Source organism: Toxotes jaculatrix, chromosome 2, assembly GCF_017976425.1.
Source record: "Toxotes jaculatrix isolate fToxJac2 chromosome 2, fToxJac2.pri, whole genome shotgun sequence".
Lineage (NCBI taxonomy): Eukaryota > Metazoa > Chordata > Actinopteri > Toxotidae > Toxotes > Toxotes jaculatrix.
This window is the reverse complement of record NC_054395.1, coordinates 4,425,616-4,449,872: the sequence shown is the minus strand read 5'-3', so window position 1 is coordinate 4,449,872 and position 24,257 is coordinate 4,425,616. Positions and strand designations below refer to the sequence as shown.

At 42.6% G+C, this 24,257-nt stretch overlaps 4 protein-coding genes across 6 annotated transcripts; 2 read left to right on the top strand and 2 right to left on the bottom strand.

The window, feature by feature from the left end:
- The first annotated feature begins 3,665 nt into the window (after positions 1 to 3,665).
- On the top strand, positions 3,666 to 5,188 carry pdyn (prodynorphin). The gene is made up of 3 exons (XM_041063517.1): positions 3,666 to 3,724; positions 4,083 to 4,203; positions 4,640 to 5,188. Exons 1-3 carry the CDS (start codon positions 3,666 to 3,668, stop codon positions 5,186 to 5,188), a joined length of 729 nt encoding a protein of 242 aa, XP_040919451.1.
- Positions 5,189 to 6,149: 961 nt separating this feature from the next.
- gmeb2 (glucocorticoid modulatory element binding protein 2) lies at positions 6,150 to 11,982 on the bottom strand. 2 transcript variants are annotated; one of them, XM_041062525.1, is made up of 10 exons: positions 11,686 to 11,982; positions 11,005 to 11,160; positions 10,773 to 10,858; positions 10,507 to 10,631; positions 10,286 to 10,389; positions 9,252 to 9,409; positions 8,732 to 8,800; positions 8,486 to 8,623; positions 7,681 to 7,803; positions 6,150 to 7,550 (listed from the first exon to the last, which is right to left on the bottom strand). In XM_041062525.1, the coding sequence occupies exons 2-10, from the start codon at positions 11,127 to 11,129 to the stop codon at positions 6,919 to 6,921; spliced, it is 1,560 nt and encodes a 519-aa protein (XP_040918459.1). In that variant the 5' UTR covers positions 11,130 to 11,160; positions 11,686 to 11,982; the 3' UTR covers positions 6,150 to 6,918. The 2 variants fall into 2 exon arrangements, with proteins under 2 accessions (XP_040918459.1, XP_040918468.1); XM_041062534.1 differs by having other exon boundaries at positions 11,005 to 11,144.
- Positions 11,983 to 12,489: 507 nt separating this feature from the next.
- On the top strand, positions 12,490 to 16,790 carry tpk2 (thiamin pyrophosphokinase 2). The gene is made up of 8 exons (XM_041063196.1): positions 12,490 to 12,708; positions 12,800 to 13,041; positions 13,623 to 13,686; positions 14,286 to 14,416; positions 14,557 to 14,675; positions 15,218 to 15,350; positions 15,704 to 15,800; positions 15,900 to 16,790. Exons 1-8 carry the CDS (start codon positions 12,639 to 12,641, stop codon positions 15,944 to 15,946), a joined length of 903 nt encoding a protein of 300 aa, XP_040919130.1. The 5' UTR covers positions 12,490 to 12,638; the 3' UTR covers positions 15,947 to 16,790.
- Positions 16,791 to 17,540: 750 nt separating this feature from the next.
- On the bottom strand, positions 17,541 to 22,047 carry LOC121199101 (rho-related GTP-binding protein RhoA-C). Of its 2 annotated transcripts, none has more exons than XM_041063580.1 (5): positions 21,993 to 22,047; positions 19,837 to 19,992; positions 18,824 to 18,944; positions 18,602 to 18,732; positions 17,541 to 18,428 (listed from the first exon to the last, which is right to left on the bottom strand). In XM_041063580.1, exons 2-5 carry the CDS (start codon positions 19,990 to 19,992, stop codon positions 18,255 to 18,257), a joined length of 582 nt encoding a protein of 193 aa, XP_040919514.1. In that variant the 5' UTR covers positions 21,993 to 22,047; the 3' UTR covers positions 17,541 to 18,254. The 2 variants fall into 2 exon arrangements, with proteins under 2 accessions (XP_040919514.1, XP_040919522.1); XM_041063588.1 differs by having other exon boundaries at positions 21,969 to 22,033.
- Between the last annotated feature and the right edge of the window lie 2,210 nt (positions 22,048 to 24,257).

Below are 24,257 nucleotides of genomic sequence, written 5' to 3'. Positions count from 1 at the left end.
TTTGTAGGCTCAGGTTTTGTCTGGTACTGCTGCTTTCAGCGTGTTCAGGCTCTGTTCTCCTTGGTGTGGAGGACGGTTGTCTCACTGCTGTGGAAGAAAAACAGAGGAGCTTGTCAGTGCTGAGGCTTAGAATCGCCAAACTGTGTCCATCGTCTGATTTGTCATGTGACTCACAATAGAGTCTAAATGGCATCATCAAACCAACCCAGTTAACTATGTGTATTTTACTTCAGACTCACAGCTCTTGGTTGAAGTTAGATAAAGATCGTAGTCTGATCTAACACAGAAAATGTTCACACTGACTTCAGACACGTTTATTCATATTTAACCAAAACCGCCATCTTTGCTGAATCTTAACCAAAGAGCTTCAGTTACCTAAACCACGGATGGGACTGTGGATGAACTCAGAACACAGAATCAGTTGTTTTCAGCGACTGCCCCCCCACCTCACACACATACACACACACAAAATACATCTGGTTACATTCAAGAGACCACGCTGAGTCCCTAACACTTCACTAGAGCGTAAAGCTGCATCACTTTGGGCTGGAAACAGGGCATAAAGCACGGGCAATAAACACAGCATTTTCAATCAAGTTTTATTAACAAAACCTCCTCTGTACATGTTTATCTGTGTTTATCTAGTTACAAACCTTTAGTATATTGTTCAAAACCTGAGTGAGGATGGGTTTGACATGTTGCTAAAGGCATCAGCATGTCAGAAAGTGTATGAGGTTATCCCCAGTTATTCATTTATAGTCAGCAACAACAACAAAAACAAACAAAAGAATCAAGTGAGCGCTTCCTGTTTGCCATCATCCTTTTGTTCCTGTTGCTATTGTTCAGTCCTTTAAAGCATGTCTTGAGTCTGTACGCTGCAGTCCTGCAGCACTGGGAGACAGGAGACAGTCTTGTCTCTATTCACTCCTGGAGAGCTGTTAGTAAGAAAAGAAAGAAGGTTAGAGGGTCACCAAAAGCACTCAAATCCATCTTCTGGGGACCATGAATATCTAGAACGGATTTTATGGAAACATGTTCACTTGTTCAAGTTTCTCTTGTGTACAATGTTGACATTTTGAGAGCAGCGCAAGAGAAAACCACAGGAAGGGAAATGGAAAGGGTTCATCCTCTGTGAAGCATCAGTTCAGTAAATTTCATGACAATCTGTTGTTATATTTTGATACAGTATGTCTTTAACAAAAGTGGAAATTAGTCATGTGGTGGTAGAGGGAAGGTCAGGCAGTCACCAAAAACATTAGGATTCATCTTCTGGTGACCAAGAACATCCACAGCAAATTTCACAGCTGTCTGGACAGTAGCTCCAGACCACAGTGCTGGACGGACTGATAGACTGTGACTGTGATTTAATCTCTGTGTTTAAGTCCTGCCACTAGTGTGAGAAACTCACAGTTGGGCCGTGTGAGAGTTCTTTGCATTGAAAAAATATGTTTTAATTTTAGAAGGTGTCAGCCCTCTGAGTATTGCAGAGCAGCACCTTCAACACAACAGAGGAATAGGGCACAGTCGCAGTGTAGTGAGTAATGAAATGTAGAACACAGTTGTCATGGTAGTTACAGAGATTCATTTTTAATCTTAAAGAGATATATTTAAAAAAAAAAGTGAATCTAAAATGAAAGAAAATGTGCAAACAGAAGCAAATGTCAGCAGGTTCTCCACATCAGCAAACCAGAAATCATTTCTGACAGGTATTTTGGAAGAAGAAACATCAACCTCCACCCAAGTAAAAGACTAATCCCAGAGTGAAAAGACAGACCATGCTTTTGTGGGCTGTAGCAGTGTGCTGTATGTTAATGTATTCCCAAGGTTTCTCTTCATTCCTTCTCTAAAACAAAGGCAAGAAATAGTATAGTGTAACCTTGATCTGCCTGTGAGCCTCTACTGGCTTCGGCCTTGAAATGGGATGAGGCTGAGTTGCCCTGTGTGGATCATTTCATCGGGTCCTCCCACTGTACAGCACAGATCACTGGCTGGCCTCGGTACTGCTTGTCTCATACACAAAGCAACCTGAAGGCCTTTAGGCTAACATGGGCCACACAGATGTAATAGTGACAGTGGGTGTAGATTTGCTGAGAGGTGGGGGATGTGTGGGCATAAAAAAACTGTATGTTACACATATAAAAGAATTGTCAGTGACTGAAAGGTCAGGTATATTTTATTTTCTCTTGAAAAATAAAATCAGATTATTGAAACGTTGCTCCACAGCCTGTGCAGGTCCTGTAGGTACACCTCCCTGTCAGCTGATCCAAGACGGAATTGATCTACAACAATAAATTACACCATAAAATGAATACAGGATCAATAAATGACTTGAATATTAGCTGATAAAGACTTGATGTGTAAGAGCTTCAGTATAGCTAGTTTCTCTAAGAGCTTTAAACTTTGAACAAAGGCATTGCTATTTCCAATAAAGAGCAGCTTCATTATCTGTAATTTCAAAGTAATTTTTTCCAACATTAGTGACAAACCCACAGAATTGTCACAAACACTGGTTCTTTTATGTTCTATGGAGCATTTTAGCATCTTTCAGCTCATTGTTTTGGTTTTACAGCCTAAAACTTTACTGTTTTGGTTCAAAGTCAAAGTCTGTTTCAGTCAGGTTTAGGAAGCTGACAAACTCACTGTGCTCTACCTGCTCAGCAGCAAACAGCAGACACAGCAGAAACAGTGGAGCGTTTAACAGCTAAAGAGCCAGATATTCTTATCAGGAGTTGGTGGAGACCAAAAACAGAGCTAAAAGAGACCAAATACTGGACTTAAATTCAGGTGGACACAAACACTTCTCCACATGGTGATTGTGATCATGTTGCTCTGTGTCTGCTGGATGTGTGAACAGGTGACTGTTCTCTAACACATTAGCCATGAAAACGTTATGAGGTGATAATCTTCTGCACAAGTGCAAAAAAAAAAACAGTTCAAGAACCATCAGGTCTGCAAACTTCAAACTCTCACACTAATGCTAAAGTTGGGATAGAAAGGTCAGCCTCCAACTGACTTTTGGATTTTGGTTCACTTCTGAGCCTATTAGCAGTGTTTGGTTTCTGATTTGGGGCGACTAAGTGTTAGAGGAAGGTCCTAAAAGTATGTGGCCAGCCCTGCAACACCACAGCAGTGTCAATCCTTGTTTTTGTTGCATTAACTATCTAGTTACTATTACCCAAACCAACCATTGAGACTATTGAGACTTAAGTGTAAGACATTGTGCTTGTAGCTGTTGAGGTCAGTGTTCAGCTCATGGTTCAGTTCATATCTGAATTCAGTGATTTTTCATTCCCTCTTGAAGGTTCTTTCTTTCAGTCCCACCAAAAGAGACAAAACACTTCGTTCATTGTGTGATTTACAGCCCAGGGTTTGATCCAGGGCCCCCCCAGAGATGGAATGATGCTGATGATGATGGTGATGATGATGATGGTGATGATGGTAATATGCTGATGGGATGAACTGAGCTGCTTCTCCTATACCTTCTCTGTGTGGGCGTTGTTGAAAGCTCCTGAAGCGGGGAGGCGGTGGGATTATTTACGCAGTATATTTCCCTCCCATTGGTCCGTTAATAGAAGCTGCTCTGATGCGCTGCGGTGACACAGCCAAGTCTCCGGCGATAAAAAGAGAAACACAGAGCCGGAGAGCGGACAGCGAGTTAGCGTTTGATGGTCGATGCGCCTCTGCGAGTCTTAACACGGCTGGAAGTATCTGTCCAACTCCTGAGGTACTGACTCTTCACTTTAATCTTTGTAGCCTTGTGAAACTGTAACTTCGACCAGATTTAATTCTTTATTCTTCTGCTTGGTATTAAATAACGAAGTGACAATGGGAAAGACTTGGAGCCAGTGCGCCATTACGCACTGCGCACAGCTCCAGACAAATGTGTAGCTGTAATGAGTTCTTTTTAAAAGAGTCTACATGAAGAATATTTTAAAGCACTGTGCATTAGTACAGGTCAGGTTATTTCATGACTCCCTGTAGACTGAGAATCTTTTAACCAAGCCGGTCCAACTCTGAGCCTTATCTAATCCGCTGTTTTTGTTCGTGTGTGTGTGTGTGTGTGTGTCAGGGATCTGGTGAAGAATGGAGTGGTATGTCCTGGTGCTGATGCTGAGCTTGCCGCCCTCCATCCACTCAGATTGCTCTTCACAGTGTCAGAAATGTACGCAGCAAATGACGCCTGACGCCGCATTCAGCAGCCTGGTAAGACCAACTTTACTCCCGCTCAAGGATGGAGAACTGCTGCTGACTGGATCATTTATTAGGCTTTTTGTTGTGCTTTTTTATTTTATTTGTGTTAATATTAGGCAGCAGAGGGTCGTAGTAGAATTGGGAGGACCTCTGACCTCTGCTTAGTGATTATGATAATTCAAAAGCCTTCACTTGTCTCTCCATCAGAACTTTACTGTTCTTATGTAAATGTATTGCCTAAGTGAGACACACTAGACAACATGTAGAATATGGGTGGAGTAAAAACATGACATCTTGGCTGTGAATTTGTCACTCATACGCTCCAATAAAGCTCTGGAGAAGTAGCTTGTGTGATGGAAGCACTTTAAAGCAACTTACAGAGAAGTGTACCGGGGAGATGAGGGTTCAGGTAGGGGTCTAAGTGTTTCTGTGTGTGTGTGCCCCGCAGTCGTGCAGTGAGGAGTGTGAGGGGCAGCTGGAGAGCTGCGGCCAGGCTCCGGGGATAGCGGACTTCAGCCAGGATGAAGCTGCGGAGGAGGAGGAGAGCCAGCAGGCAGACCTGGTCAAACGCTACGGCGGCTTCATCAAGAGGATCGACAAGAACAAGAACAAAATCTTCACCTCCCCGTGGCGCGACAATTTCATTCTGAAGGCCGCAGCTCTGCCCAAGAAATACGAGGACTTCTTGAAGAGGCTGGAGGAGCGAGACGCTGTTGACGCTCCGGAGGATCAGATGCTCCACAGTTATGTTAAACGTTACGGCGGATTTTTACGCAAATTCGGCCCCAAGTCAAAGAGAAGTAATTCCGTGGAGCAGGAGAGCCAGGAGCCAGAGGAGCTGCAGAAGCGCTACGGAGGCTTCATGAGGAGGATCCGACCAAAGTTGAACAACCTGAAGTGGGACAAGCGGTACGGAGGCTTTCTGCGCCGCCACTTCAAAATCTCTGTGCGCTCAGTCGAGGAGCCGTATTACTCCTATGATGACTCGAGCCTATAGAAGAGCCCTGCTGAAAAAGAAAAACTAGAAGGAACTCGCGCAGGTGCACTTGAAATGCCAACATTTATCAAAACGTGTCATATGCCTGCCTATCTTGCTTGTAGCCTACTCAGTTGCCTTCTGTGTAACAACTCTCGTCTCTGTCATTGGCATCATCGTCTGTCTTTCAATAAAGGATGCTTGTTTAATAAAACCATCAATAAAAAAAAAAAACATTTTTGTTTGTCCAACACGTTCAAAGTGGGGAAAAAAGTATCGGTGCGACTGATTTAGCCTCGGTGCGTCCCGTTACGTCTTACCAGACTCCATTCACAATTTTGGCAATTTTAGATTTTCTTTCTTATTAAATGTATTTTATTAAAAAAAAATACCAAAACACGCTCTTAAACTCTGCATCATGTGCACTGGGTGGCTTTTAAATACATTCTAAACTTTTATCCTAAATTTAGTTGCAGCCTGAGAATATAATTACAGCGGTGCTGTATAAAGGTACAGTGAATTCAGCTAGAAAGGTGGAATTAGAGCAGAAACACGGTCAGGTTACTTCTGTGCCAAATTATTATTATCCCCGATTTTATCATTTTAAAAAAAGAAAATAAAAACGCTGTGTGCCAGCCTATAGCAAATACGGAATCCAACCCAAACAGAAGTCTGATCTCTGTTTGAATAATTTGAATGAATATGGTGAGGCCTGGTTGAGCATCTTTTTTTTTTTTTTTTTGGTCAAACTAGGACATTTGCTGTTTTGTCTTTAGTCGGTGTCCATCGATCTAAACCAGCAATCAATTTATCCGCGATCCAAATCAGACACTGAGCAAAGAATATCACACTGAACCTTTATGTTGCTGCGCCATCTTGTGGCCACTAAAGACAAAGTCACCTGTTGCAGTGGTTTGCGTGACTGACCAAACACTCAGCTTGACTGAGGCAGTCAGTGAGCGGTAATCTGATTACCTGTCCATTTGTTTTTGGTATTTGGAAGATACAACAGAACTAAAGCACAATGTCAGCGGATGTAACGAGGCCTCAGTGTGTCTGCAGCACGATCATGCTCTGATCACTCCTGCTGAATTTATCTGACTGGCCTGGGAAATGTTTCTACCAACAGATGGTCAATATCATTTAACAACAGTACAGTGAATGTAAGCAGCAAATCACTGGTCCTTTATTCTCCTCATTGTTCTTAATGAATTTAGAATCAGTAAGGCTCAGCTGAACACAGCTGACACACTTCCATGACAGCTGATCAAACTCCATGTGATGAGGACAGTGAGATGGAACTGAAACTTCCTGAAAAAGCTAGTAAGTGACGACTTTCTTATTGAATTTAAAATCTTTTTCTCCTCACATTCAAGGCTGAGATACAAAAACAAAAACAAAATTCCCTGTACACATCAGTTACACACGAATGAAAATATTCATATTTACAATATAAAACAATGCACACTTTGTTCTCGAAAACTGAGCATCAGGTCAGGGAATAAACCTGACTGAACATGGAACAAGTCCATACCACTGTATCAAATATATTAGGTACAAATACATATTTACAGTGAAATCACTCATCAAAACCCACACGCCTGACTCCAGACGCCACTCTAACACAAATCTAGGTGCCCTGAAAGTTGAAGGACATTTAAAAGCAACAAATGAACACAATGCAAAGTGTGGGCAAGAAATAAAGGCAAATACAAGCAGAGACACAGGAGAGAGCACAGCTGTCCTTTGTCTCACTGCTGCTCAGCCAACTGCTCCTCATCCTCCTCTTTAACCTGCTCTGGCTGACCTTCATTATCACCATCGGCCTGCTGTTTCTCTTGTGAATCATCGGTAGTCGCCGTGGCATCCACCACACTGATGCTGCCCACCTGCTGTTGGACGGCGGCGCCCTGAGTGGTGGCCAAGCTCTGCAGCGTGGCTGGCAGCGTCACCAGTTGGAACTGAGGGCCGACCACCTTAACGAAGGCCGTGGAGGCTGCGGAGCCGCTGGCGCTGGCTGCGCCCTCCTGACCCGCCGCCGTGGACAGCACAGTCAGGTTAGAAGAGTCGGCCACCAGCTCTGACCCAGAGAGCGTGGAGGTCACGAAGGTGTACCCGCCCAGGTTGGTGCTGGCCGGGGCTCCCGCCATGGTCAGCACCTTGCCCAGCGGCAGGCTGGTCAGCTGGTTGAGAGGCAGAGTGATCTGGGTGGGAGTAGTGCTGACCACGGCCGGGCCGGAGACGGCACGGGTCAGCCGGGGGCGCTTGGGCGCGGGGGGTGTAGGAACCGGGGGAAGGGTCATCAGGACGTTGTTGAGGTGCTGGGATTTGCTCTTCAGCTCCTTGGCTCGCTTCCTATGCTCATCACACTGCTGCTCCAGAGCTGCAGAAGAAGACAACGCGTCATCAACGTGCACTAACACACAGACTGAGTCTGATTAACCCCTTCAAGCCTAAAAAAAAAAAAAAAAGACTCTATACATGAAGACCCTACTGAGGATCCTTGTACTGACCAGCCAGGCTGCGAGTGTACTGCTCTCTGTATCGGTCCATCTGGCTCTTATGACTGGCCAGAACCTTCTTCACCAGGTCCAACATCCCAAAGTTCTGCACTATATTGTTGAGCAAAACTGCATCTGAAACAACAAACGTTAAAGATGTTAAAAGATTTCAGGAGAACTCCACTGATTTTCACACCACAGTCTGCCTCCAGGTGTTCTACTGAAACTACAATGGTTCTACGCCTCCACCAACCAGTCAGGCTGCACTTTTACATCCATGTCTATCCAGACTCTATAAGTCTCTATAATATGTGTAGTGAAGACTCTGAAAGAATTTAATAAAAAGTCATCACTGCACTGACATGTATGATTCCACTGAATAATTACTCCTTGAGTTGTGGCCAAAAACGTGTTTCATGAAGTCACAGTGACCTTGGCCTGTGACCTCCAAATTCCTCCTCGAGTCCAAGTGAACGTTTGTGCAAAACGAAGAATTTCCCTCAATGTGTCTCTGAGACACTGTGTTCATAAGACTGGGATGGACGGATGTCCAACCCAAAAACATAATGAGCACACACACCACAGACAGCACAGCATGTGATCAAATAGGAACTCGTGCTGTGTCAGATATTTTAAAAAGCAGACGGCTCTTTGCTCCAGTTTGTTACAATCCATTTAGGTGAGCCAGTTCAAGAGCTCGGCTATTAGTACAGCCCCCTCACTGACATGGCTTAATAGGACTCTTAATGAAATGGAGCCACAGTTAATGACACACACACACACACACACACACACACACACACCCTGTGCTTCTAACCTTTGACCTGTAGTGGTGGGTCACACACTCTCTCCTGCAGCCCCTTCAGCACCTCCTGCAGCTCCTTCTGGAAGTCCTCCACCACCTCCTCCAGCAGCCCTGCCTCCTTCACTGCACGCCAGAACACCACAGAGTCCTCTGAACACACACACACACACACACACATATATATATCAGAGTAAAACCCTCCACTCAGGCAGTTCCTTCCACATGATGGTGAATGTGTATATGCAGGTTGCTGATCACCTCCGATGGCTGTGACCCACTCTGAAGTTTCCTCTGTCACCTCATGAAACGAGGCTGCGGCTCCGTTCACTACAACACAAACCGTACACAACACTCACTAAAGCACATCGCTAGACATACACTGATGAGAGAATCCATCTGGAATCTGTGTGTGTATTTACTCTGGGTTACAGTGCAGACCTTGGTATTGGTTCAAAAGATTTTCTGTCATTGTGCTCACAGTTTGTCAAACTACATCTGGATTGGTTCTTTTTTTTTTTAAGTGTCCAAACTTTTATTTTGTTAGCTTCATCATCACGGTAACTCCCCAGTAGGAGACAAATCAGGTCCACATTATCTTTAGTCTACTCTGGTCTGCTACTGGTGGTCTGGCACTGCGTCAAAATCAGATGTGATCACACAGTACTTCATCCTGACAGCAGCAAAATGTGTTTTTTAAAGTGACACGTACAGCTGTTTGTTGAACATCAGATCAGAATGAGCCCTGAACTCGTACGATGGCTGAAGCTGGGTAACTTACAGTCAGCTGATGTGGGGGTGGCAGGGACCAGGTCAGCAGACTGATCACTGCTGATGGACACTTTAGTTCCCACCAGGTCTATCTTAGTGCTGCGGCAGGTGTTGGAGCAGACCTTTGTATGCTGGTAGAAGTCCAGTTCACCTGAGTCCATGATCTTCCTGTGAAATGAAATATGATGAGGTCTGATTCACAACATCTGGATCCGCAATTTGTGTTTACTGACAACCATGTGTGAGGGAACAGTGCCACCCTGAGGCACACTGGTCAACTGCACATCAGCCACTGAGAGGAAGGAAGACCTGGAATCACATTTGTTTATGGAATAGGTCTATTCACACGCAAAGTAAGTCGTCTGCACAACCCTGTACAATCCAAAACCATTATCCTCCTGGATGATCCTACTGTAACACCATCCATCCTGGTCCAATGCTGACAAACATCACCACAGTGTGCTAAAGAGAACGTAAAGCAGTGCCAGGCTTGACTTTTGATGAAATCCAACCCAGTTGCAGATGACTCACTAGTCTCAATCACAATATGGTACTTTAAAGCCTTTAAAGGGGTCCGGTCTCACATTCAGCCTGACAGCCACACAGAGTTAGATCCTTTATAGAAGTCAAATTAGCAATGCTACAATTCCAAACCCTTCCATTAAAAGACCTGAACTAAACATCTGACTGAAATAATAATAATATGGACGTACTAGCCAAAAATTGAGATTATTTGTGAAGCTTGGATTTTGTCAAATTCCTGCTGTAATTCTGCAAAGTGACCAAGTCCTTGTTTAAACGTTACTTATCACCATGATTGTTAAAAAAGGGTCCAAGAGCCAATCAAGAGGTTCTGGACACCAGTATCATGATAAACCTCAGTTTCTCTGAGATGTTTGACTTTCCATGAACCCTGCAGCAAATTTAACTTACCTTTAGTTGAAGTGTTGTAAGTGTTGTATAAAAAGGAGGCAGTGGGGTATAAATATCCAATAATATCAAGCCAAGTAAAGTTCACTGTCAGTGTAACATATGAGTCCAGACCTGAGCATGGTGCCGTTGAGGCGGATGGCTCTCTTCCAGTCCTTCAGAGTGGATTTCCCTGCTAAACACACAAACTCCTTCGGGCTGATGAGCTGCTCATTGAACTGATCAGAGAGGAGAGAAAACCAGCGGTGAGCCACTGATGATCCATCTAATCCTCATTAATGTGTTCAGAAAACAGATCTTATACAAGCTCGGCTGTGTCAAAATAAAAGTCCTACCTGGACACATTTGACATTGATCCCAGGACAGACAAACTTCTTCCAGACCAGCGTAGCTTTGGTGTCTCCGCAGGTGATTGGGTAGAAGATATCAGCTTCCACGTCCACCTCCTCAGTTAACTTCACTGCAGAGACAGAAGCAAATTCTCATACACTTCTTTCACCTGGTCATACAAACTGAGGATGTAAAAACTATTTACAACATTATAAGGATTATTATGTGATTTGAATCATTGAGACAAGAAAGTGTAATAAAGTCACATTACCAATGACTGCCTCTTCCTTCGACAGTGAATCTGATCTGCTGCCCTCAGCTTCTGCTTCCACAGGTGCTACTGTGAGGACATCCTCCCTAGAAAACCACATGAACAATCACACAGCGTTTAAGTTTTAATTTAGCAAACTGAAAAACAAGACAATCTCCTCAAAACACTGCTTTCTGTTCAGTGTATCTGTGCTGATGACCACTAAGCTGTGTGTGCAGTGTGTACACCTTACCCTGGCTGAGAGGTCAGCCCTGAAGTCATCAGGACGGCTTTATCCTCCTCCTCGCCCACACCTTCTGGTATGGTCACAATCACAACCTCACTCATTTCCTGCATGCTGACCTCTGATGAAGCCATGGAGGACAGGTGGTGCTTCACAACCAACAATTTGTGGTTAGAAAGTTGCTATTAATATTTATTGTATAATATTTAAAAGAGGGATGGGTATTTCAAGAAAAGGGGTTTCCTGGTAGGGTGAAGTTTCCTGAAGTGGCTAAACATTGTCAAATCAAGAGGCAAATTAAAAACACTGGGGACAGCGAAGGGCAAGAATGTGCAGCGTGAACTAGAGAATTGGAAGCATAGTAACTGCTACTACTAACTACTCAAACGATACCCAGGCTAGTTATACAGTCCTACATCAGGGGTAGATAATACGGGCTACGGCAGTCAATGGAGACAGTATCGTGGAGGGAAGGTTAGAGTTAGGGTACACTCTAGTTGTGAATGTCTTAAATCGCGGATAGCTTCAAATATTTTGCTGTACGTCAAAAGCAATTTAAACTTGTAAGAGTTCTGAATGTAGTTTGGTGTGCCCTCTCATTTAGCAAAGACTGAACAGGACATAATGTGGCTAACGCTTAAAGCCAAAGGCATTTGAGATATTGGACAAGTCTTACTTTTTTATTCTTACCTTAAATCAGTCGTGAGTTGATTGATGCTGCGTCGTCTTGTGGTGAAAAAGGATATGCGACTGTTAGCCTGACAGGATGGTCACTAGCTAGCTTTACTTGGACCTATTCAGCAAGCTAGCTGCAAGGAGATAGCTGCAATTGATCCATGAAGCTAGCAGATGTCTCTTTTATTTTATAAACAATATACCTCTGCTCAGTTCTTATCCTTAAAGATGTTGGAGACTGCTCACAGAACACATCTCATCTCAGCTTCATAAGACTAGCTAGCTAAAAGAGTGTACTGCATCATTTCTTCTTCGTCGTCTTTATTAGCGGGTCTGAAAGCAACGTTAGAGCTATACGTCGCCACCCACTGTACAAGAAAGAGCACAGTCGACTGGTTTCAAATGTATGAATATCAGCACAATTTCACACATACATATATATTTTTGCTGAAACCGTATGTTTACGCTTAACTCTGAATGTACATTAAAACCGAGGCCTTAACCTTCCAGGATTTTCATTATATCCCAAATCAATTTGCTTAAGTCTGTGTTTTGTTTTTGTTTGTTTTTTATCCTGGGTCAGTTTGGAACTGCATACCTCATTTTATGTTTGGCGAAGACAAACATAAACATAAACACAGTGTTCTCTCAACAGAGACCAAAAACAAAAAATGTACCAGGCTGTAAACTTGGCTATTTTAACATGGGCGGTCAATGGAGAATTGCTCACTTCTGGAGCCAGCCCCCAGCGGCAGCCGAGGAACTGCAGCGCGGAAGTGATCCTCACTGGTCTCAGGGAGACACGGTCCTGAGCAGCCACGAAGAAGAAGGAGGGGACATGCGCATCACTGCGGGCTGCAGGGAGAACTTCATGGAGCTTGGTTTAGTGTGAACCACAGACTGCGTTAGCTAAAGGCCATTCGTTTAAAGTTTTTCTTGAGAAGGGATTTATTGACATTACATTTAAAATGTCGAACGCTGCCTGGTCAGAAAAAATACTCCAACTCCTCCGCCGAATGAATAACTTTTATTCACCAGGTAGACGAGTGACACTGTGTGAGAGTATAACATGTAGAGAGTCGCCGGTGTGCAGGGTTTTACAGTAACCACTCGTGACTTGTTCCCACAGGCTCCTGTCTTTCCAGCTGTTTTAGGTTTGAGATAGACGGAGCGCAGGTCGGGTGGATTCCTCCTCACGTAGCTTCGCTGTTGACCCGGTATCAGGAGGTGTTCAGTCCGCCACACGGTGGCGCAGTGTCACTGCGTCAGAGTCTGGACTCACACGGGAGGAGATCTGAGGCTGTGGACTCTGTGCTGCAGGCTCTCAGGCAGGAGGACTCCCTGCCCTGCCTTAAAGGATGGAGAGATGAGGTGAGATACACACACCTCTTGTATCATGGGACTGTCTGATTCTGCTGTCAGGGAGGACAAAGTTGTTGATGTATATCTAGTGACCTCACGACCACCACCACCACCCTTTGTGCTTTGTGTCTTTCAAGTCAAACTTCCTAACAAATGTGCAGTTGATCATCTTACTAAAAATCAGTTTACATTCAAAGAGCCTAGGCTTTGTGGGTCCAATGCGTACAGGGGCCCCAGAGCACTGTGTCCTGCTGGGAGTCCAGCTTGCTCATACAACATCTTTCTTTTAGTCCACTCAATCTTGATTTTTTCTTTTAAATTCAGAGGATAATCATGGTCCTCAGAGGATGATGGTCGTAGTGTGAATCTATTACATTTTGTGTGATACCACTGTAAGGTCTGCACTTTTATTTGTAAATGAGGGGGGGGCGGGCATAAACTGTTCTGAGCACATTCGTGCTCCTCAGAGGATGGACCAGTTCCATTTCTGACCCTCACATCAGATTGTTAAATCTGTACACATGATTTTATTAACTAATGGCTGAATTTCCATTAGTGTTGTTCCACAAGTGTTTTTCTGAATCTTTCAGAAATACAGTGTGATGCCAAAATTCTCAGACCCTCCTTTGATGTGGATGGAAAGAGCAGCTACGAGTAAGTTTTGGCTCGCCATGGCAGCTCCATGTAATGCTGTTTTATGTTCAGGGCTGGCCCAAGCCTCCATGGGGCCCTAAGCAAAATTCAATTTTGGGGCCCTTCATTACTGCCAATAATACTTTTTATTGATCATTCACACACCTAAACGTACACTTCTTATTGTACTCTGTCAATCTGAATACACTTAAAGAGATAAAAGTAAATGTGAGAACTTTTTCTTGTAGTTACATTGTAATCCACAGTCATCAATGCCATGGAAGCAGACACCAGATTTGCAAACTTGCAGAAAAATCTTTCAATTAATATTTGGCAAAGTCAGCAACATTTAAACATTTTAACCAAACTTGGATGATTACAACAGAGTGCAAACCAGATAAGGTATGAAAAAAAAGACATCCACAAACTTAGTAAGAGCTTCATAAATACCTTTATTGAACATTAAAAACGGTTCTTTGCTTCGCTCGGACTTGCGCATCTCCCTCAAAACAGGGCCCCCCTCCGCAAACGTGGGGCCCTACGCACAGTGCGTGGTCTGCGTTATAGGGAGGGGCGGGGCTGTTCATGTTGCATGAGCTGACTGTGATGCTGCACTACAGGTCTGTTTGGGGTGAAGCGGTATGGAGTCCATATCAATGGTTACACTGTCAGTGACAGTGGGGAGGTCAGCATGTGGCTGGCTCGACGCTCCCCAACTAAACAGACGTACCCCGGACTGCTGGATAATGTGGTGAGTACAAAGGAAGCATGTTTCCATGGAAGGAAGAGAAACAGAACTGATGTCAATTTAAAGGGAGAGTTCAGCATTTCAAAATTCACAGTGAATTCCTCAGGTGAATCCAGGAGGCTGATGGTGTTGTGTCTTTGAAGGCAGCAGGTGGTCTGGCTGCTGGTGTTGGCATCAAACACACTGTGGTAAAAGAGTGTGAGGAGGAAGCATGTATCCCAGCATACATTGCTGAAGCGGCTCATCCTGTAACCACAGTAAGGTGAGGTTGATACCAGCACCCATCGATAAAAGAGACGTCTTAGAGGAGGATTAATAATAAAAAGCAGCTGCGTAATGTTTTTAAAAAGTGACGCTCATCACTGAGTGTCACCAACACTAGTGTTATTATCACATTCAGGCTTCTGTACCTTGACTGCCTCCTCTGTCTGTACAGTGCATCTGCTGTTTGCCACGGGCATCAAACCATGTGACGCTACGCAGCTCTGCCGCTGCGTGTTGCACTTGTAGAGTTTTTGCATGATGTCGCAAGATGGGTCTGTTTTGTAAGGAAGGAAGTGCCTTCAACACATTTGTTAAAGCTTAAGGATACACACATTGCACACTGAATGTAGAAATAACTTTTGTGTATTGAGTTTCTTCTTCAGCTCCTCTGTAGAACCACCCTCATGTGCAGTGTCCCTCTGTTCTGCAGGGACTTGTCATTATGAAACAAAGTAAAAGACCTGAATATTACAGAAGTCATGTAAGAAAAAAAAGGCTCTTTAGATTCTATAACTTAACCCACTGCAATATATTTTCTAGCTACACCTACGAGGATGAAGAGGGCGTGTTCCCAGAGTGTCAGTTTGTCTTTGATTTGAAGCTTCCTCTGGAGTTCAGGCCCAGAGTAGGAGATGGAGAGGTGCAAGACTTCTACCTCCTGCCGATGGATAAGGTGAGTATCAGCTAGTAGACAGCACCACCTGTTCTGCTTCTACACAGGAACAACTGAGAGCATCCTCAGAGCAGCTCCGACAGTCAAACCCATAAAACCCACCACACATCACTGCATTAGGGATCTTGTTCTCCCTGGTAAATGAGTTATACATCACTCCCCTGTCAGTCTGCATGTAACTCTTGTGATGTGTGTACAGTTATTTGTTAAATTGGTTAAACGATGCTGGTACCAAATCCCTCCAGCTCCACTTTGTGCTCATTGAAGTGAACCGAAGTGAACAGACGCACCGAGATTTTGATGCCGTGAAACTAAAAGTGCTGTATTTCCTCACTACCCTGTCCTGGTCTCAGGTGAAGGAGCTGCTGGCCACCGATGACTTCAAACCCAACTCTGCCATGGTGGTCTTGGACTTCCTCATTAGACACTCATTTATTGAGCCTGACACAGGTTTGTTTGTTTCTGTCTGCAAAATTTCAACCACTGAAGTCAAAAATCTGTTGATTCTTTTCAGGAAGTCTTGTGTTGATTGTACTCTTTTCATTTCAGAGCCACGCTACCAGGAATTTGTGGCAGGACTCCATCACACATTATAGGGTGACGTTGAGCCTGTTGTCAGAGGCCACATGCTGTGTTTACATGATTGACATTTAACGCAGCAAATCGCCTCACAGAAGCCAACCAAGAAGTGTTGTGTTCCCAGCCTTTGCTTTGAGAGAATATCCATCTGGAAGTGACTGAGCCTGCGCTGAGAAGACTGGTCCACATGATGCTGAGTGATGGATCTGGGACGGACTTTTACCAGGGTGATCTTGTCAGCTGCTAAGGTCTTTCCAGGCTGGCTGTGCAGAGACACAGCAGACTGTCTGAAGAAGTGTGAGTAAATAAACTCACAATACTGAAATATACATCATGTTAAAATATGAAGCAGTCTAATGTACAGATGCAGAACTCCTGTATAACTGTATATGTCAACAACATGAACTTATAAACACCCGATCACTTCGGTGTTGAGTATTCATTTACTTTGTACTAATTAAAGTGGCAGAGATATGAGGACAGAGGAATGCTCACCCCATGTGTTACGACTGTAACTCATCAGTGAGCAGGTCTGCTGTCTGTGCTGTGTTCAGCTGCTGTGCTGAAATACAACGGGCCTCCACAGAGTTTAAGAGGGGGAAGTGTGTGAGCACTGACACAGTGGCGGGGTTTGGTCATTCTGTTACAGTTTATTTCCTGTAGAATACATTAAAAAAGACAACTGGAGAAATGTGAGGATACATTTGTATACAAAAGAATAGTCCTCTTACAAATAACCAATCCTCTTGGAGTTGCTTGCATTTTTTTTTTTTTTTTTTGTATTTCATAATCTGACATCATTTTTTTTTTTCAAAGTGTATAACACACTGACCATTTGTTTGAAGTTGTGTGCAAATAATACAACATAAGCCAGTAGAATATCACAAAGTTAACATAATAACAGAGTACAAAGCAGAAAAAGAAGAATTGTAGACGTCATGAGTGAACAGGCAGAGAGTTCAAACGCCCTGGCGTACAAATATACCATACACCACACATTTAGACAGCAGATTGTTTAACATCTGCAGAACAGCAAATAATGGCTGGGTGAAAAAAACACTGAGGGGCTGGAATTCATTTTAATATCATGTCTTGCAAGTTAAAATTCAGTGTAATGTATATTTCTACAGCATAAACTCCATCAACAAAATCATGTCGTACGCAGCGCTTGGTTCCTCTGAGAGTCACTTCCCTAACAGAAATACTGTTCTCAGTCACTCACTTCCACATTGCAAATTTTTTTTTTTTGTTTTACTTGCTGTTAAGGTACTAGTCACTGAAACTCAATACTTCCTGCAAATGTTTCAAATTAAAAGCCCACTGGTACATAAAATTAGTACATGAACTCAAACATCAAATTCTGACATGGCACGGCATGACTGTGTTGTGTTGGAAGAAGTACCGTAGAAATGTACATTATACTGACAAATCTCAATGGATCAGATCAAAAAACAGGGATGAGTCTTACTAAAATATGATGAAATATTCTTATAGAACAGGAAATGAGAAATAAAGGTCTCTGATATCAACCTGTTTATGGAAGAGTCTGGTCTTCTCTGTAGATTAAGTAAGGCCCTGCAACTGTCTAACAGATAATAGCCAACTGCGTACAGTGTGTTTGTATTAGCCAACAACCTTGTAAAAGCACTCAAATAAGTTGGTCTCATTACCAATGCGTATTTTTGCTCAACTGCAAATAATAAAACTCAGTTTTTTAAACGGATGCACATTGTATCAAATATTAAAGGTTCATAAAAAAAAAAAAAAAAAGAAAAGTTAGTCTGGTCTAACCTTAGAAATAAAGGAGAATGAAAAACTTAGAGAATGACAGGGCAAAACTGAAAAACAAGCACAGTCACACTGCAAGCCATGGAAGTCTGTGGGTGCACTGTCGCCCCTGTGGAGCTCGTCTCAACCACAAACCACAGAGCTACGCTTTAGGACAGAGGAAACTGTTGAACTCCATCCAAAGAACTGGAAACCCTTACTTACAGGACATACCCTACCACACTTTTTTAAGTATGAATGAGAGAGATGCTCCCTTCTCTTAAATTCAGGTTTAATGAATCCTAAACACAAGATTACAGTATTTTTATTTGAAAGCTAGAAGCTATAACCTTGAACTTAAATGTATATATTCCCCTTTTCCATTGCATTTGACTTTCCTTTTTTTTTTTCCTTTGGCCCTGTTTGACTTTTCTCCCTCATCCCTATATTTTCCCATTCGTTAGTGCCCACCATGGTGACAAAGCAGACACGAGGGAGGGATGTTTTTCTTGGCCTTGTTTATTTACCCCTTCCCTCCCATGCCTGTGTGAGCTGACACTATAGGAGAAGGCAGCCGCTCTTCTTGCCTCGTCTCTTGGCCTGCAGCGCTGCCCTGGTGGCCATCTCGAACACCTCCCTCACCCCATCCTTCGTCTTGGCCGAGCACTCCAGGTAACCAAAGGCATTGATCCGGTTAGCCATGTCCCTCGCCTCCTCCGACTTCACTGGTTCCTGTTTGAGTAAATCCAAACCATGAAAGAAAATCCTGTAATACTGTATTATCTCTATGTTGATAACATCTTTGTATCTTTTGAGCCATTTTTTAAAATAGAAGAAGATCCATCCACAGGTTTAAACTTCTCACAGGATTTGAACGAGCATCCTAAAGAAAAAGCCTCACTGACCTGTTTCATCTTAGCTAACTCTCGACGTGTGTGCTCATCATTTCTCAGGTCTTTCTTGTTTCCCACGAGAATAATGGGCACGTTGGGACAGAAGTGCTTGACCTCAGGAGTCCACTTCTCTGGGATGTTCTCTGCATCAGGCACAAGGTTTGCATGTTGAATACGAAAGCAGATGGAATAGAAGAATGTTTGTCAAAAACAATGACAGAGAGGAACTCTCACCTAAACTGTCAGGGCTGTCGATGGAGAAACACATGAGGATGACATCTGTGTCTGGATAGGAGAGAGGCCTCAGTCGGTCGTAGTCCTCCTGACCTGCTGTGTCCCAAAGAGCCAGCTCCACCTACAAGATCCAAGGATGTTACTACGTACATTCATCAGTACATCAATGTGTCTTTATTAGGATTAAATGTCAGGGGGCTCAGAGGCATGCACTAAGAGGCTGTACAGTTTCTACATTCTGAGGTTAGTTACAAAGTTTACTCACTATATTTTGACATTTTGAGATGGAGCAAGTAACGATAGACACCCCTGATTTGCATTAGGAGGCAAATCTCTCTAATATATGCAAACACATGACTCTTTGGAAACTTGTGAAAAATACTCTGCAGGAGAAATTAAAGTTTGTGAATTATTAGAAAAGATTTGAAATCAGTGAAGCTTCACAAGGACACAGAAAATAGAAGAGCTTTGAGGAACATCTTATTTACAATGACACTGAGACGTGGGTATTACACAGTTAATGATGTCTTCACTAATAACGCTTTGAATGTTCACTTGGATTTTTTTTTTTTATATATATTAAAGGACTAGTGCAACATTTTGGAAAATATATTTATTGTCTTTGTTTCTGAAAGTAAGATGTTCAGATGGATCTCAGTCTCATGTCTGTGTGTACAACGCATAAAGACTGGAGGAACAGCTAGCCTGGTTATGTCCAAAGTTAAAGAATACACCTACCAACACCCCTGGTATCTCATTCAAAAACTGAAATGTGAAGTTTTTACAAGGAGTTACACGCTGTTACTATTTCTAGGTAAACAACAGCCACAGTCAGTCACTTCCTAAAGTTTTTGCATTATCTTGATACCAGCAAAGACGCTGCATAGAAATGTTAGGAAGAAGGATCAAACAATTCCTGTAATAATATCAGGTTTAAATGCTAAGGTTCATAAATCAGCTTTTGTTATCCACATAAATAAAAATTTTAAAAAAATTTGTAATGAACAACTTACCTGTTTACCATCCACCTCAATATCTGCCACGTAGTTTTCAAACACAGTGGGCACATAAACCTCTGGGAACTGATCCTTGCTGAACACTATGAGGAGACAGGTTTTGCCACAGGCTCCATCACCAACAATCACTAGTTTCTTTCTGATTGCAGCCATCTGAAAGAAAGAATAAAGACATTTATTCTCTTATTTACTCTGGGTATTCAAACCAAAATCAGTGTATATGCTGGGTGATAAGCAAGAAGAAAGTACAGTACTCAAGATGAAACAGGATCCAGGAAGACTGAAGTTTACAGGTTTATCAGACACCAAAACACTACTGTGGTTTCTAATACGATGAGGAAAGATTTAATAAAACTCTGGAAAGTTGTGATGATCGCGACATAAACTGTGGAATTACACACAAAAATAAAAAATACCACAAATGTTACTGTCAAACCGGTGTCTGCTAGATGATGGCAAATTACCTTGCAGCTAAAATCGTGCAAATGTACGCTTGTTTTTGCAGGAAAACCATGTGGGTTTTTTTTTTTTTTTTTTTTGCTGTTGACCTCTGTGTTGCAACCCTTACTGTGGCCTCACTGAAATGAGTGAGGCGGCTGCATCTTTCATGCAGTGTTGCTGTCAATCTGAACACAGCCTCAATCCCAAAGTAAAGCTGAAGCTGACTAGAATTAAAAGCAGTATTCTGACATCAGCATGTAACACCTCCATTTGTTGTTTTCTATGTACGTTCACACACTGAAATCACTTTGACATGTCATTGCAACTTGAGCACAAATGCTTTATGATACACCGCTCTCCTAACTCTCCAGTGCTAACGTCAGATCTGTCTAATATTTATGATGCTTTCAGTGTTTGCTACTGACAGCAGCAGCAGTGTGTCAGATGACATTCCCCAACACAGCTGCTGTGTGTGTGTGCTGTGCATTTTAGACAGGCAGTAAATGGGACCTACTTGTGGCACTAGATGACACTTCAAGAGATCAACAAAGTCATCAGTCAGCACTCTCAGCTAAAGTGGTGGACTGACCAACACTGATTTTTAAAACTTGTTTCTGGCATAAAACAGCACACTGTACATACATCAGACTTGTCAAATACCTTCCCCTGAGTCCTGCCTCTTGTGTGACAACAAAAAGCTTAACACTGGGCACATCACTACAGACCAAGTTCCACTATAAACAACAAACACACAACAAAATACTAAACATCAAACATCAATGTGGGCCTGACAGCAAAAAAAAATGGGATGAGGCATTGTCCTGTTTACTTTAGATTGTTACCAATAGTCAATTCAATTAACAAAACAAAGCAAAAAAAATCACAATATAACACGATAATTAACAGAATGATTCCTATGCCTTTCATTAAATATAATCAAAAACAACATGAAGATCCTGGATAACATTTGGATTTGGTGTTAACATATGCTGATAAAAATAAAAAATCTCCCAATTAGGCTATTCAATCTCAGCAGCAGGGACATCACCATTTCAGACGCTTCAAAATTGTGCCTGAATTAAGATTCCGTCAGCTCAGACATACATTTTTAGTCGATGCCTCTCACTCAGTTTGCATCATATGCAGCCAGTGCGTTTAAAGCCACCTAAATAAACTATTAACCGCTTTAAAGAATGAACTGAGTTAACGCTACACACTCTAACACACTGTCTGCAAAGGTTAGCTTTTCTGATACAGCCAGCTGGCGTATCTAGACAATTTGGCAAGTTTACGTTGCATTATAACTTCACTTCCTCACTGCTATTTACCTCTAATGTAGAGAGCTATTATATCTGTCAACTCAGCCTTCGGTGAATTGCTTCACGTTACAGATAACCTGCCATTCTAATGTTACCTTATTTTTTAACCAACATTATCTTTTGGCCTATATGAATCAGTGGAGTAGCAGCTAACTTCTAGCTAGCAGCAGGTTCTATTCCATCTAAGGAAGCTTAACTGTTAGCTTGCTAACTTGGCTTAGTTTTTCGGGACAGCTGGCCTCTTAACAAAGCTGGACACAAACAATTTTGAGACCGAAATATTTTGCTTGAATCTAGCAGCTACCCTTACATACAAAGCAATTAAGCAGAGACGGATTCAGAGTAGTTACTTAAACAAAAAATTTTTACCGTTTTTTGATTAAAGATACTCGCCTTTCTTTCGTTTTCCTGTCGGACCTACCAGTCCCGCCCCCGACACTGCCACGAAGATTGCGCCCACCCACATGACATACTTCCAGCCAATGAGACACGACGAAACCATGATGAAGAGGAACTTAGCCAACCAATATAACACATACATGAAACTCGCCCAGGTTTGTTTTACCCCTGAGAGAAAAATAAGGACTATTTTGCCCTGCGTTAAGCCTTGCAGGAATGTTTTTCTCCCAATTTGCTCACAAACCTTGCCCAAGTTGTATTCCATCTTCTGTCTTATCCATGTATAAGTAATTATACGTGTTTTTATCTCAAACAGCAGGTATTATATTAACCTCTTTAGGAGTCGTTATAGTCCACAAAGTTTGGAGACTTGAGGCAGATTTTTAAAACAATGCTTAAAATCTTAGCAGCATGGGCCAAAATATTCAGACTAAAGTTCCTTGTATGGGTCATGTTTGAAAGAAGCTGGATCCTACACTTCCCAGAATGCAACTCAATATCGCCTCTTCATTAAAGCCTACTGCCTGCCTCTATGACCCCTGTTGTCTGTAGTTCAAGCTGAGAAAAACATCATGGTTATAGTCCCAGGGAGAATGGGAGGAAACCCTTTCCAGTGCCAGGTGCTGTGACTATGCACAGCTTCCCAGAATCCTGTCTGTACAGCAGCCGCTACAAAGACCCAAACCAAAACCTGTGCTCACTGTCAGTACTTACCGTACTACTTTTAGCTCATGGCTATGAGGATAATATCTCCTTATCCTCGGAGAGAAAGCCAGTGAGTGTATTTCTCAAAAAATAAAAAATAAAAGTACACGGTGAAGTTTTTTTTACCTCTTGTATGTAACTATGAAGCAATACACTGCACAGAGTGCCTCCATGAGAAGTCACACAACACTGCCCAGTCACAAACATGCGGTGCTGGATTGCTTGTGATTTTGATAACTTTTCCTTACCGTGAGGTTTTTATCAGTACAGCTGTCTTTCTCATTTATCATGTCCTCAACTGATCTCAACCTATTTCTGGAATACCCTCACCATGGCAAGTGCATCCCACTTTACCATCAGGTGATGCAGCAAGTTAAGCATGTTCTGGCGTCACTGCTAACCCTGAACACTGCAGAATAACATTCCCAGGATGGTCAAGTTGTCTATTTCTACACTGCTTTTGGGCAGTTTCCTCATTTTCTTCTCCCCAAACAATGGCTGCATTTTTCAGGTTGATAGGTGAATCTGAGCATGTGGAATTCATGAGTGAATGTGCTGGTTTAGAAGGGTTAGTATGGAGAACAGAACAGGCAGCTGAGGAGGTGATCTGGCCAGCTCTGTTCAGTCCATGCAAGGGAGTTTGACTGCTGGGCTGTTACTTCCTGGATGTAATCAGACTCAGTAAGAACTGTTTCCTCTAGCACACTTGTAATCAAGACATCTAGGGGGTTGGAATCAGAAGAGAAAAGAATGTGAAGTCCCGTTGCTTCTTAATATATCAGGTTTTGACTTCTATAGTATAAAGTTTGATCAAGCTGAGCTGAAAAGTTGGGATTTAATGGGGCATCACTCAAGGGAATCTTCTTTTCTTCTTCTGACTGTTTATCAGTTGAGACTGGTTTACGTGTAGGACTACCACCTTTCCTTACAATGAGTTAAATCTCATACATGAGCCCTCCAAGGTACGAGCAGGACTCTGATGATAGCAACCCAGGGGTGATGTGGAGGATTGTTAACATGGAAGGAAGGTACAACATCTGGACAAAAAACCATCAAGTTAGGGTTCTCAGGCTTCACATGGTACATTGTCTGAACCCAAACTGACTCCAGCAACTTGTAGGAAGCCAGGCCTTTATAGTTTTTAATGGCCTCCCTTGTGTGGACACCTAAAACAGAACAAAAGACATACTGGCCTGCAATAAAATTATGACAATGGACTGTAAAACCCATTCATTTAATTATTTGCAGTCAGATCAATGATTTTTACTCGAGCAGTCATAAGCAAGAAAGAAGAAGAAACTGCTGGGTTAGAATAGAATAGAATAGAATAGAATAGAATAGAATAGAATATACTTTATTAATCCCTTTGGGAGGTCCCTTGGGGAAATTTGGGTACCAGCAGCAGTACAACACCAAAAAACACAGTAAAGCAGCAGTACAAAGTAAAAAGTAAAAAGTAACTAACTAAGTTAAGTTAGTTACTAAAGTAACTAACTAAGGTGCTGGTATAAAAATGGAATGTAAATGAAATAAAATATAAAAGTAACATAAACT

What these genes read in the sequence shown, in the direction of transcription:
- gmeb2 (XM_041062525.1), bottom strand. Translation starts at nt 11,129, where the DNA reads ATGGCTTCATCAGAGGTCAGCATGCAGGAAATGAGTGAGGTTGTGATT. An exon ending in GGGCTGACCTCTCAGCCAGG is followed by an intron (nt 10,859 to 11,004) that starts GTAAGGTGTACA and finishes GTGGTTTTCTAG; the next exon opens with GGAGGATGTCCTCACAGTAG. An exon ending in GTGGGTCACAGCCATCGGAG is followed by an intron (nt 8,624 to 8,731) that starts GTGATCAGCAAC and finishes GTGTGTGTTCAG; the next exon opens with AGGACTCTGTGGTGTTCTGG.
- LOC121199101 (XM_041063580.1), bottom strand. Translation starts at nt 19,992, where the DNA reads ATGGCTGCAATCAGAAAGAAACTAGTGATTGTTGGTGATGGAGCCTGT. An exon ending in CGACAGCCCTGACAGTTTAG is followed by an intron (nt 18,733 to 18,823) that starts GTGAGAGTTCCT and finishes TGCCTGATGCAG; the next exon opens with AGAACATCCCAGAGAAGTGG. An exon ending in AGTTAGCTAAGATGAAACAG is followed by an intron (nt 18,429 to 18,601) that starts GTCAGTGAGGCT and finishes TTACTCAAACAG; the next exon opens with GAACCAGTGAAGTCGGAGGA.
- tpk2 (XM_041063196.1), top strand. Translation starts at nt 12,639, where the DNA reads ATGTCGAACGCTGCCTGGTCAGAAAAAATACTCCAACTCCTCCGCCGA. An exon ending in GAATAACTTTTATTCACCAG is followed by an intron (nt 12,709 to 12,799) that starts GTAGACGAGTGA and finishes TTGTTCCCACAG; the next exon opens with GCTCCTGTCTTTCCAGCTGT. An exon ending in TTAAAGGATGGAGAGATGAG is followed by an intron (nt 13,042 to 13,622) that starts GTGAGATACACA and finishes TGAATCTTTCAG; the next exon opens with AAATACAGTGTGATGCCAAA.
- pdyn (XM_041063517.1), top strand. Translation starts at nt 3,666, where the DNA reads ATGGTCGATGCGCCTCTGCGAGTCTTAACACGGCTGGAAGTATCTGTC. An exon ending in GTATCTGTCCAACTCCTGAG is followed by an intron (nt 3,725 to 4,082) that starts GTACTGACTCTT and finishes GATCTGGTGAAG; the next exon opens with AATGGAGTGGTATGTCCTGG. An exon ending in ACGCCGCATTCAGCAGCCTG is followed by an intron (nt 4,204 to 4,639) that starts GTAAGACCAACT and finishes TGTGCCCCGCAG; the next exon opens with TCGTGCAGTGAGGAGTGTGA.